Below are 13532 nucleotides of genomic sequence, written 5' to 3' on the forward strand. Positions count from 1 at the left end.
GCAGAACTCTTTTAATGGAGTAAAGTTGGCTTCAAAAGAAGCCTGTGAAAATTATTTGTCGCAGCTTATTGACGAGAAACCAGAAAAGTTTTACACTGATGGAATAACGTCGCTAGCGTAAAAATGGCAAGGAGTCGACCAAAATGGTACATATTTGGTTCATTAAAGTTTATTATAAATATAAAAAACATAAGTTGAAGTTTGATTATCTGGATTTAATTGTTGATTCTGAATTACTTTTAGATTCTTCATATGCATGATAACAACTAAGGACAACAGGGTTAGAGGTAATAACCTGATATCTCTTTAGCAAGAGACTTAGAATTTGTATAGTAGTCAGGAACAATATTGATTTCTTTTGTATTTCAGAGTTCCTTGCACAGGACCTAGTTGCTGTGCAAGCTAAGGGCAGCGAAGCAGTGCACTTCGCCCTGCCTGCAGCCTATCAGAGAGAGGCATCCACAGGACGCCCAGAAGGTGTGAACATCCTGGTGAAATACTGCAGGCGACACAAGCTGCCGCTGTACCTCGGATGTGATGCAAACGCCCATCACTCGGAATGGGACAGTACGGACCGTAACACACGAAGTGAGTCTCTTTTAAAGTATATCATTACTAAAAATTTAAATATCGAAATGTGGGTTGTGAACCCTCTTTCGTTACAATAAGTAGAAGGGTGGTGCTTAACATCACTTTGAACAACTAGCCAATCAACGGAATGATATCACAATAGATGGTGTCATCAAAGCAAGGGATGTGTTATGCCAAGTTTCTAACGGGTGGTTACAATCTCAGTGGTTTTAAAAATGTAATCCAACTAAAGCAATTTTTTGCCATGTTATAGAACATGGGTAATGCTTCTTGTGCAAATTGCTGGTTCTGGAAATATATTTAAATTATATTATCAATAATTAAATCCCCTGATGTATATAAAAAACTTTCTGCAACTTCAATTTCTTCAAAAGTGAGTCATTTATTTATTAATGTTTACATTTTTTTAATTTATGCACTATCAACTAAAAACTTTTTTTCCTTTTACTAGCCCGAACAACCTCGGCATCCACAATGCACACATTCAACAATTCGCCCTTCCTCTAATTTCGATTTTGGTACGCGGCATATGCAATTTGTACCGAAGTTTGTATCACGAGTTTGTATACAACGCAGACAGCATAAGTTCTCATATCCTGATTTTTTCCATTTTGCAATTAAATTTGCATCTGCTATTTTCTCTTTTAAACAATAATCGTACAGCTCCCGGCTGATAGCTTTACGCCTATAAAACAAATCGTAGATGTACCGAGACTTTTGATGATGTATTTTGAAGATGGGCCATAACGATTCTGTGATACGTTTTCCTTCATGCGGTTCCGTCTCGGCTAAGAAGAATTAAAATACAATTAATTAATATATTTCAGTTTATGTTAAGCGATAGAAATATATACCTTCTCGCATTTTTTGCTCCAGTTCTTCCAGCGTCGGTTCGATTAACTCCCAGCCATCTGGAGGAGGCTTCCTGCTTCTACGCACTTTCGGCATTTTAAAATCTTATATATTTTGTGGCTTTAGGATATAGTTTTATCTCTGCATTAATCCACTTTCGATATTAATTTAATATTTACCACGATACTCTAAAACTGAATGCAATGCGAAACGAAATCACAACGAATTGAACAGCTGTTTCCAGACACACGGCAGTTGCCACATGATTGAATTATTTATGATGCCATATAGACATATTTTGTAACTGTTCCCAGTAGTGGTTGAATTTCATTATTTACTGCCTAGCAAATCATAGCCACCTAAACTCCGATGTATTGAAAGAATTATGGTTAAAGCTAACTTCTTCGTGCACGTTACTTTTGTTTAAATTATAAATTGGGACATAAGGAACTCATACATAGAAACTTAAACAGAAATCTCTAATATGACTTTATTAAATAATAATTGAATGGAAATAAAAGTATATGGAATTTAAAAGTTTTGTTACTTGAGCGACAAATGTATTGAAACTATCGATTTTATTTAAGATTAAATTTAGTTGTTACGAAACATTTTTTTTCGTTTTGCTTTTAACCGTGATATCTACAAGTTGTGTTATATTTTTGCAAAATACATTTCGTACAACACAGATAATAGTTAAGTAACTGGTCATCGATTGGTTAATGCCTTCGTTATTCTTTAGGTTATTTTTGTTTTAGCCTCGGGAAAAAAGGAACCATTTCTCCTCTTTCACTATACGTCGGTTTGATTAGCGAGAGCTACTTAGAGCGGGTACTCTCATTGATTTTGCGCATCTGTTGGTTAGCCATTTTTACTGAAAATGGTTTGTTTGGTTATTGTAATGATCTCCCATGTGTTGAGAAAATTTTCTATAAGTTATTTGTTTGGTTATTCATTGGTCACAGAAAACTGGTGCAAAGGTCATCGCGACACTTGGTATGGGTAATTTTTTTGGATATTCATTGGTCACCACTACATATCGTATCAGTCAACTTTTTACTTATAAATAAAACACTTGAAATTTTTGTTTTATTTCTTTTGGCTGGGATTTAGAAAAGCATCCGCGGATTTTACCCGCCGCGCTCCAAAAAAAAAAAAATAACCATGGCAGCCCTTTTCTTATTGTGCAAATGCAGAGAATTGTAACTAAAATAAAATAATTAAAATAAAGCTTTATTTACAACAAATATTAAAAAAATTAAAAAACAGAAACTTTATAGTGAAGTGTTAGTAAGTGAAAAGTGCATAATATAAGTGAAAAAGTTACTCACAATATACAAATTAGCAATGTAAAAGTTGTCAATATTTCAACTTTAAATGCAAATATTTTTAAAACTATAAGTCAGCGGCAACTATATATGTATATATATTTTCGTGATCTGGAGAACGTCACCTTTCCAGTGATACCCATTTTATCCCCGAAATCCGGGGATGCTATTCTAAGTTTTACCCTTTCTTTTTATTTAATTAATTATTTTTTTAAGTTAAGATGTTTATATATAACAGTTTGATTTTTCCTTTCTATTTTATTATAATGTATATGTGAACTGGTTACTCTCGTCTTGAATGGTTGGGTTACTTTTGTTCTAGATGTCAAATTTGCGTTGGCAGTCCTGTTTTTGTGTATTGGGAACAGTTAGTTAGTACCGCAACCAGAATTATGACAACAGTGCAACAACAAAAGCAACATAAATTTTTAAAATGTCAACATAAGTTTGAAGATAAGAAAGTGAATTATCTGTTTTATTTTGTTTCGGTTAAATATGATTTGTTTGAATAAGCTTATTTTTCGTAAATAAAAGATTTATCTTCAAATCCATCGAGTAAAATGAGATAATGGGTAGGTGATGGCAAAAGAAGTTAGTAATATACAGGAATATGTCAAAGAATATACAACTGATTTGTCGAGTCTGTCTGAGGAAATGTAAAAGCAGACATGTTTCACTACTAGACGTTTTTCAAATAAATGCGGAACAGGCATCAGTAACATATGCCGAGGCTTACAAGGATTGTACTCAATTGGAAATCGAAATTGGCGTGGATGGCTTACCCGTGTGGCTGTGTAATAGCTGCAGTCGTAAGTTAATCACATACCAATCCGAAATAATTTATAGTTAATAACTAATAATATAATATTTTCCAGGAGATCTTCAATATGCTTATGAGTTTAGGATTAAGGCAAAGAAAAGTGCTGGCACACTCCTTATTCAGATAAGAGCTCAAAACGAAGAAAAATCTCGCCGGGTACCATCACCATCCGAATTTGAGTTACCTGATAATAATGCAGCGCTGGGTTATGCTCTCGCTGATGCCGACGTAATTGATGCATGTAGTAGGCAAGTGATGGAATGTGACAAAGATCCGCTGGAGGAGTCAGACAGTGACAATGTTAGTACATTCGGTGTTAAAGATTCAATATTTTAAAGTTCAAAAACAATATTTATAACTTTTATAATCTTTAAGGAAGTAAGAGGTGAAGTTGCTCCAGCTATAAATAAGCTAGAATCACACACTTCATCTCAGACCAACTCTGATTTTATTTATGACAGCGAAGACGAAAAGCCTCTAAAATTACTTATGAGTAAGCATTTGGAATATATATAACCATAAACATATATACATATATGCGGTGAATTTCAGCTGGAAATCAATCTGAAGTTGTGAGCCCTTTTGAAAAGGATCAATGTTCATTCGATGACGATGACGAGTTTATTGCTGAAGAAAATACGACTAAAGAAAAATTACTGATCCAATGTTTTCGCCAGAAGCACAAATTTTTCCAAAAGGTTGCAGTAATTATTAACTTTCCACCGCCTCCATAAAATGCGGGGCAGATGTGGAAGATATTAATATATTTTTGTTAATCTCATATTTTAGGACGATTCAAATGTGCTATTTGTGAACAGCGGTATTTTACTGCAGCTGGTTTGAAGGCACACATGGAGGTTCATTTAGCGAAAAGTTGCATAACAAAAAAGAAACGTGGACGAAATAAACAACGTAAAGCTCCAAAAAAAGTTAACATTAATGAAGACTGTGAAAACTTGATTTTGAATCCAACTAACGATGATGAAAAACTTGCCACCGAAGAAACAAAGTATCAGCAAGAACAGCAATCACATGAAAAACCACCTAAATCGAAAGAACCCAAACCAAAACGCATGTTTCCGTGTCATGTATGCGGTAAACATATGATATCGGCTTCCAAGCTGCGCTACCATATGGTAATGCACACTGGTGAAAAGGACTATCTCTGCACAATGTGCCGTAGGTTAAGTTTACTCTTCAGTTTGTTTCTGTACTAAACTCGACATATTACAGCAAAAGCATACTCCACGATTTATGCGCTTAAGCACCATATACGTACACATACTGGTGAAAGACCGTATGAGTGTAAGTTTTGCGGAGACCGTTTTCTGCGACCGACCACACTTAAAAGTCACCAGCGCCGTCACACAGGCGAACGTCCTTATGGCTGTGATATATGTGGTAAACGCTTCATACAGCACTCGTCGATGACAACACACATGAAGCTTAATCATATGGATAAAACTATACAATGTCCGCACTGTGATAAAAAATACGCACGTCAAACCGATTTGAATACGCATTTACTTAGTCACACCGGGGATAAACCGTATTCATGTCAGTTGTGCCCCAGTCGCTTTGTGCGCCAAGCAAATCTCAATAAGCACATGAATCAACAGCATGCTGAAAAGACTAATTTATCCAAATGCACGCAGCTAATTGACGATGCCAAAGCAGAAGGTCTCATAAATAAGTTTAATGCTAATTTTCATATGTCTATAATGTTGCTTATGTTGCAGCAAATGGAAGTGTTGCTGTTCCAGACAAATCACACGACTACACTGTGGGTAAATTAACTGATAAAAGTATGCTAAGTGAAGCAATGACAAGTGATTTTGTGGATAAGTGTTACAATTTCAACAGGTAAGGTGTATGTTCCTTTAGTTTACATATATACTTTTAATAATTATAATGTATACATATATACTTTTAATAATTATAATGTATATATATATATATATAAATATATATATGTATATAATATTTAGCTCTTCCAATGCTGAAGATTCGTCAAAAGACCAGCCAATACATGCAGCAGCAGAAAAAGATTTTGCCCAACTTGATAATGATTTAGTGCATTGGAATTAAGTCAATACTTAAAAAAAGCTCATATATTTACATTTATAATGTATTATTTATATCTCAAAAGATATTGGGTAGTCGAAAAAGTATTTTGTTAATAGATTTAGTTGCAGTGAACAGAACAATGGTTCGCTCGCTTCCGTTCTGGAAATTTCAATTTACACTGATGAAAGTTTTACACTGATGGAATAATGCCTCTAGCGGAAAAATGGCAAAAAGTGTTCGACCAAAATGGTACATATTTGTTTATTTATTTATTATTATAAATATAAAAAAAATAAGTTGAAGTTTGATTAAAAATACGAAAAGACTTTTTCGACTACCCAATATATGCACAACAGTTCCTCAATATATCAAACAGTATTGCAATGAAAATTTTTGTTATTTATTTTGTTTTTATTTTACCTCAAAATGCTCCTGTCAAAATATTTGTTATCCCCTTTATGCCAAGTTCGCTTTATTTATATATTTTAATTTGAAAGATACTGAAGAACCCCTTTAGTATTATGCTTTTATTCATTATAATAAAAAATATATTACAAACAATCTCAGAATCACTCCACCATATAGTTATATCCATATATGTATACATATACTAAATATATATGTATATATATACTAAATGTGTGATATATGATCAATTAAAGCATGTATACTTTTACATGATTACTTCGATTCGTGCCTTTTAAAACGCCTCCGCTGCACCGTCTAACTTTTATTTGCGCTTAAAGTCGCGCAAAATGTGCAGATATTTGATCGAGGTTTATCGCTGGACATAATATTCTCGCATCGATGTTGACTGGAATAATTTGCACACGGTCTGTCGCTATTGCCTGTAAAAGATGTTTCCATATTTTGTTAAATTTTACTTTTTTTTTATATTAGCTTATTTTAAAGCGCAATATAAAATTTTAATGCATACCCGTCATTATAACGGCGTCTAGATGGGCTATGTAACTCTTAGCCAGACGCAATATTTCGATCTTCGATAATTTACGATCACACGGTTCGGTTGGTATCAAGCTGCGCAGCGTTGTAAAGGCGGAATTGACACTATAAATATTTTAATAACAAAATCAGTGGAATATTTAAAGGAAATGTTGATTTTCTATGTATGTGTGTGTAAAATTAGCTCTGCAAAAAATGCGACATGTCCGGTATATGTTCCCGGACATAAGGCTAATCGTACTAAAGAAACTCCTTGTTAGGAAACTCCTTGAAAGGAAATGTAAATGATTATATTTCAAATTATATCTTCAAGATATTCGCTTTGGACTATTTGTGCCCTAAAAATACATATATGCTACGTAATCCTAATTATTTCGAGCTATTAATTTCAATTTCAAACATTTTTGGCATTCAACTATATTATATCCAATTGTATACCTTCAGTTAATTATGCTAAAATCAAAAATACACTGTTATCTGGAAAGTATGCTCTCTCAATTTCATTAAGATAACTTAAATATTTGTTGTTGTAGTGGCAAAAAACATTCCTAAATTAGTATCGAGGAAAGCTGCTGAGCTAATAGTCCTTTGCCGGATAAAAGTCCAGGTCGGTTCCGGTTATTAACACCCGACTATTGTGGAAGCGGCTATAATATTGGCAGAAAACATTCCCGAAGTAATTTCGAGGAATAGTGCGGAGCTGACATTCCTAGCCGGATAAAAATCCGGGCCCGTTGCAATTTCTCATACCCGACCGAAATATACGGTATAAAGTCCACCGAAAGTCGCGAAAATCTTTGCATTAGGTACATGGGGGCTAAGGGAAGTATTGTGCCCATTTAAATCATTTTGCCATACAGACATGTTATTATCAGGAAAGGATTTTCCTTGATTTTCAGTGTACTGTATCTCACAGATTGACCGATATATTCGATAAAAAATTACCAATAGAAACCGGCGTCTACGTATTCTGCATCTCTGCTTTTACATTTTTTTCCCCCATAAGGTAGTAACCTTCAAGGCACTTTTTGCCTAAAGTTTCATCTCAAAATATACAGGCATTGTCCGGAAAGTAATAGAACTGATTTACTTCCGCCGCGATTGTACTTCGGAACGTGCGAGCACCGACTGGATGAACGAACGGTTGGTCAGCTGTCTCCGAGCACCTGGAGAGTCAGGACAAACGTTTTCGCGCGACGACTTTTGATATGATAAGCAGGCTTACCCAGAAGTTGCTTTAGCAAGAAGTGGTGTGTTTCGGTGGCAGCAGGCCTATAGGGGGACCGGAAAGAGGTCGGTGATAAATGAACAAATCCAAAGTGAACACGATGCTCATTGTCTTTTTTGACATCAAAGGCATTGTCTACCATGAATTTGTTCCTCCTGGACAAACCGTCAACCCCAAGTTTTACGTCCTCAAGAGACTCAAGCGAAGGGTAATTCGGGTCCGACTAGACATGACAGCCGATTGGAAGTTGCACCACGATAACGCTCCGACTCATATCCCCTTTCTTGTGAACAGCTACCTAACCAAGGCCGGCATCCCTACGCTTCCGCAGCCGTCCTACAGCCCAGATGTGGATGTATTGAGACGACAGAGAGGATCCAAGCAGCATGCAACTCGGCTCTCAAGGTTATTCCGGAGAATGCCTTCAGTAACGCCTGCAGCGCTGCATCAACGCTGAAGGAACCTATTTTTTTTTAAATAATTGTAGCGATTGGTTCAAGAAATTTTTTTAAATCGTCTCAGTCGTATTACTTTCCGAACAAACCCTGTATAAATTGGTTCCTGATCTGTATACTGGAAAGTGAGAGTATCAGATGGAATTTAAAGTTTTGTTATATTGGAAATAGGCCCATTCCACCCATTTTCGCATAGTAATACAGTAATTTTAGGATCATGTTATGATAATCCACCTAAAGATATATAAAACTTATTTATATCACCTCGAATGCAAAATGTTGTGTCTGACGGTTTTACTTTTTGAGTTATTGCCCTTTTGGTAGTTTTCAACTATGCCATCATATGGGTAGTGAGCGGGGTTATAATTAAATTTTACATATTTTGCACTTTCGAAGAGGGTACTAAAAAAATATGCCCCGAGAAAATTTGGTTGATTTAATTCTAGTCGTTTGGGGATATGTACATTAAAATTTTTCAAAAACTCTCAAACCGCCGGTTATCCTCTGCAATGCGATTCGTTTTACCAATCTCGTATCTTATCGTAAAGCTTAATTATGACACTTTATAATTAGCTTTGGTCGATATTTACAATTTTTGCATATATTCATTAACCTCAAACTAGTATTTCATATGCATTACTCACTCATTGTTAACAGATTGAAAGAAAATACTAAATTGCAAGCGAAGTTAACTCGGTCTTGGATTAATTCATTGTACATATCGTCACCTAGAATGCAAAACAACGTATTATCAAAAAAAGGCGAAATTGATTTTTTTATTTCTTGCCTACATCATATTACATACATATGTATGTATAAGTAGCATAAGATTTTCAGCTTCCAATTTATAACCATTTTCAGCTTCCGCTGTCAGATATAACCAATTTATAACCATTTTATAACCAAACTCCAATTTTGTTTCAAACGAGTGGTTTCTATTACATCGGTTTTCCTTCGCCTGTCAACTTATGAAAAGTGATGTTACGTTATTTTGCATTTTAGGTGACGATGCACATATAACTGTGAATAAAATATGTCTCATATAAAAACAAATATACATAGGTAAAAAGATACAGTTTAACAAAAGTTTGTTATTTCCGATTTTTATATATGTACATACATAGTACATACATACTAATCTATAAATTCTGAGGCAACAAATATCAAAGTCTTTTATAAAAAGTGGATTCTGTGTGCACATTATATGCTCTGATTTGGATTAATCAGAGCGTAATAGAAGTACAAATTAAGAAATAATAATGTTAATGATGATAAAAAACTATATACATTTTGAAAAATATCACTAATGTTTAGATATCGTATTTATTTGATGATTATTATTTTTTTCTTGATGATGATTATGTATACAAACATTCTAAACAAATCAACAGTTTTTCAACTCACAACCTTTGTGTACGACTACGCTCCCGTGCATTTACTTCTTGTCGTGGCTTGCCCGACTCGCTGCCGTTGGAGACATCCGAGTGCGCAGGACTAATACTCTGCTGCTCACACAGCATATCCAGCATCAATGGATAGTTGTGCAATAATTCATAATCCATGACTCCGAAGAATAGTTTAAGAAGAATTACTACGATAATTTTTACGATTTTTTAGTATTTAGAAGCCACTTTTTTATTGAGCACAGTTTTTATTTATTAATTGATGAATTGTTTCAATTCTATTTATCAATACATGAAGTATACATATATGCATATTATTTTGCACATAAATTGAAATTCTCTGTAAAATTTCACTTCCAGTCGAGTTAATTGACACTACGGGACAATTAGTTGGCAACTAATTGTAGGCGAACGATAGAAATGCGCGTCCGCTCGTCATGGCGATGTTCTTTTCAATGTTTTCCACTTTCAACGAGCAGCCGGTCTTCAACGCTTACGAATGTGCACTTGTGTGTGCGCATTTTTTTTTAACAAATGAGTTAATGATCATCGCTGATCTCTTATTTCAGCAGTTTCCTTCTGCACCTCCCATTATTCAGTCATCTACATACATAGCTGTAGTGCCGTTAGTGTGCCGCTTTACAATTAATAATTTGAGCATCAACAGTAGCCCTGGATATGCGAGTGAGATGCGGTGAGAGTACATTGGTGGCGCACTGTCTGTGAAATGAATTAAGTCGTTAGTGGCGACAAATTGACCATAAACTATGTTTGTTTGTATGTAAGCATATGTAATTATGTGTACAACAACAACAATGCTGTGTACAGGGACATGCCTATGCGCTTGTAGGAGTTTAGCGCACACAACAAAAGTCTAAATATTTGACCACAACTGGAACGAGCTGTGAAAATTCTTTGCTCTGTGTTAAGGTTGACATATTTCCTTTTTCCTCCCTTCCTTGCTTTGGCATTTGCCTTGGTAATTACTTTGCGGATATGCGCACAGCAGATTACCCGCCGCACTTCCTCACGCGATCACCACAAACTGTGTAACATACAGTAACAACAACAACAGCTCGAAGATCCACTTAAGCCGTAATCGCTCATTTGCGCTCTTGATTTTCAATTATTACGCTAAATTAAATTGCGTTGCCGTCCGTTACTCCCACATATTTGGTTCTTAGTAGTGTTTGTGGCTCAAGCATTCCAGCATGCAGCAGCTTGTGTATCGACATTAATTAAAAAAGAAGCCTATCTCTGATAAAGTGCTGATAAGCGCGCATAAATAAAGCATTTATGCCTTAATGAAGTGAGAATTGTTTTGTGGTGACGTCAACTTAGCGCTTGTATGGACTTGAGTTGAGAGAATGTTGATTTTCTTTGATTGCCCTGTCACAGTAGGGGGCGCGCCCTTTTGAAGTGGACATGGAAATGGTTTGTTTTGACATGTGTTTGCACGTGCTGAGAGAGACAGTGCTACCAAGGCGGTGGTTACTTTAACCATTGTATATTGTTGCCTTTTCAAAATTGCGCAATCCATGCCAAACACCTTTTTTATAAATACTATGTATGTAACTAAAGGGGGATCCATTTCGAGGTTTCCTACTTTTTTAAAGAAAAGATACAGAAACTTCATATTTAATGAAATTTTTATTATCAATCGAATGAACATGCTGTGGCATTTATTTTTATACTCTTGCAACAAGTTGCTACAGAGGATTATAGTTATGTGGGCTCCTTAGTAGTTCGTGTTCGTCGATGGGCGTACTCGGACCACTGCCACGCCCATAAATCGCCTTTCACCGAAAACACACTAAGTGCCATAACTAAGCACTAAATTAAGATATAAAGCTGTAATTTGGTACAGGGGTTCACAGTAGCAAGGGGCACCTGTGGGAAATATTTTTGGCAAAAGTGTGCGTGGCCCCGCCCTCTAAGAAGTTTAATGTACGGATATGTACATACATATCTTCTAAACCACTTAAGTTACAACAACCAAATTTTCTGAGAATAAATCTTATAGGAACTTCTACCGATAGTGTAAAAATGGGAGGATAACCCCGCTCACTCCCCTATAACGGTATTGTTAGAAACTATTAAAAGCGCGATAAATCAATGACTAAATACGTCAGACAATAAATTTTACCACCGAGATGGTATGAGAGAGCTTTATGGGAGCTGGTGGAAAATTGAACGTTGGTTGTGGCACCGCCCACTTTTTGGTGGAATCCCATATCTACAAAATTTAGTTCGAGGCATTCTTCTGATATGCCCATATCACATTGTGAAAATGGACGAAATCGGAAAACAACCGCGCTTACTTCCCAATAGCACAATTTTAAATTCCACTTGATTCGTTTAGTTTCCAGTACACAAATCAAGAAGCAATTAATATAACGGGATACAACTTTTCACGAATAATGCCTTTAGTGTAATGCCACAATACGATCAAAAATTGTTCAAATCCAACAAAAACTATTCAAGCCTCTAGGTACCGAATATTTGGACTCCAGTATCTATAGTTGACTTTTGATAAAAAATGTCGGTCAATGTGTGATATATATACATAACTGAAATTAAGGGATAATCCTTCTCTTATAATGGTAGGTCTGTATATAACAAATGGGTTGGATAGGACCAATACTTCTCTTAACCCCCATATATCTAATATAAAGATTTTCGAACTTCCGGGTGACTTTGTACCTCATATATCGGCCAATATATGAGTTAGCCCAATGAAAATACAGCTTTACATCCTATGTGTCTGTACATATTTACGATAGATGTGAAAAATCTGAAACATGAGGCGATTACATCAAATTACGGCAGAAAACTTCGGTCGGTTTCGAAAGGAATAAGGCCCAATAATACCGCCATGCCATAATTCGCACCAAACAGTAAAATTTTGTTGATGTAATTATAGACCTGAAATACACTTCTGACTCACTCCAATAGCGACAATTTTGTTTGTTTACGAAGCCATTTAGCCAGAAATCGGATAATCTTAATCAGTGGCGGATTCAGAAAGGGAAATGGGAGAAATTTAGCTGAAGAACTTTTCCGATCCATCTATTCGGACACGAAAAAATGGCGGCAGAACTGAAATCTGACGATGAAAAACCAAGAATCTGCTGCCGACAAACAAAAAGAGAAAATTTCTGCTTGAGAATCCGCGAAAAATATTACAGCGTCTCAGTGTACATTCCTCTATTGGATACAATCGGCGAAGATTTGAAGACGCGTCTTTCTAGAGAAGTATTGGATGGATTTCAGCTGAGTTTGCTGCTTCCAGAAAAAGTATGTGCTTTGAAAACCAAAGAAATGGAAAATCTTATTGACTGTTTGATAAATAGATCCAAATGTCTTTTGGATAACGACAACATCATGCGACTATTGAAGCTTAAAGCTGAACTTGATAACTGGCAGTGCCATTGGACCAGAAGCAAAAGTCAAATGACAACAAGTTACCGATTACTGCATTGAAAACGTTGAAGAACTGCGATGTAGACCTATTCCCCATAATTCATAGTTTTTTTCGCTTATTTTTCACACTTTCTGTGACGAATGTGAGCTCTTTTCGACAATTACCAGTATGAAAATGTAGCTGAAGATGAACATGCTTCAAGATAGATTGATCGGCCTAGTTTCTACGCACGCATGAGGACATTGAAGTCTTGCGGTATTTTTATTGAATTTTTTATTTATTTATTTGTTTTTTTTTCTCTATGCCGGTCTCTTTCGACCAATTCAGCGATTTTATCGCAATTTTCGACGACAGGCCTTCCGGAGCGTGGCGCATCTTCGACCACCTCTACACCAGAACGA

At 35.7% G+C, this 13532-nt stretch overlaps 3 protein-coding genes across 4 annotated transcripts in view; 1 reads left to right on the plus strand and 2 right to left on the minus strand.

Moving 5' to 3' along the window:
• Nucleotides 1-948: 948 nt before the first annotated feature.
• On the minus strand, nt 949-1686 carry LOC126759227 (protein BUD31 homolog). The gene is made up of 2 exons (XM_050473933.1): nt 1446-1686; nt 949-1379 (listed from the first exon to the last, which is right to left on the minus strand). Exons 1-2 carry the CDS (start codon nt 1537-1539, stop codon nt 1039-1041), a joined length of 435 nt encoding a protein of 144 aa, XP_050329890.1. The 5' UTR covers nt 1540-1686; the 3' UTR covers nt 949-1038.
• Nucleotides 1687-3198: 1512 nt separating this feature from the next.
• The window catches only part of LOC126759225 (zinc finger protein 383-like), a 46608-nt gene continuing 36274 nt past the window's right edge, over nt 3199-13532 (plus strand). Inside the window, 8 exon segments of the mRNA XM_050473929.1 lie at nt 3199-3580; nt 3647-3891; nt 3967-4084; nt 4144-4239; nt 4242-4289; nt 4381-4770; nt 4825-5271; nt 5331-5454. Of these exon segments, the coding sequence (XP_050329886.1) occupies nt 3382-3580; nt 3647-3891; nt 3967-4084; nt 4144-4239; nt 4242-4289; nt 4381-4770; nt 4825-5271; nt 5331-5454 (1667 nt within the window). The 5' untranslated portion in view covers nt 3199-3381.
• On the minus strand, nt 6168-10143 carry LOC126759228 (transcription factor 15). Of its 2 annotated transcripts, none has more exons than XM_050473934.1 (3): nt 9709-10143; nt 6596-6726; nt 6168-6506 (listed from the first exon to the last, which is right to left on the minus strand). In XM_050473934.1, the coding sequence occupies exons 1-3, from the start codon at nt 9864-9866 to the stop codon at nt 6382-6384; spliced, it is 414 nt and encodes a 137-aa protein (XP_050329891.1). In that variant the 5' UTR covers nt 9867-10143; the 3' UTR covers nt 6168-6381. The 2 variants fall into 2 exon arrangements, with proteins under 2 accessions (XP_050329891.1, XP_050329892.1); XM_050473935.1 differs by having other exon boundaries at nt 9712-10141.

The sequence above is a fragment of the Bactrocera neohumeralis genome, chromosome 5 (genome assembly GCF_024586455.1).
Source record: "Bactrocera neohumeralis isolate Rockhampton chromosome 5, APGP_CSIRO_Bneo_wtdbg2-racon-allhic-juicebox.fasta_v2, whole genome shotgun sequence".
Taxonomy (NCBI): Eukaryota; Metazoa; Arthropoda; class Insecta; order Diptera; family Tephritidae; genus Bactrocera; species Bactrocera neohumeralis.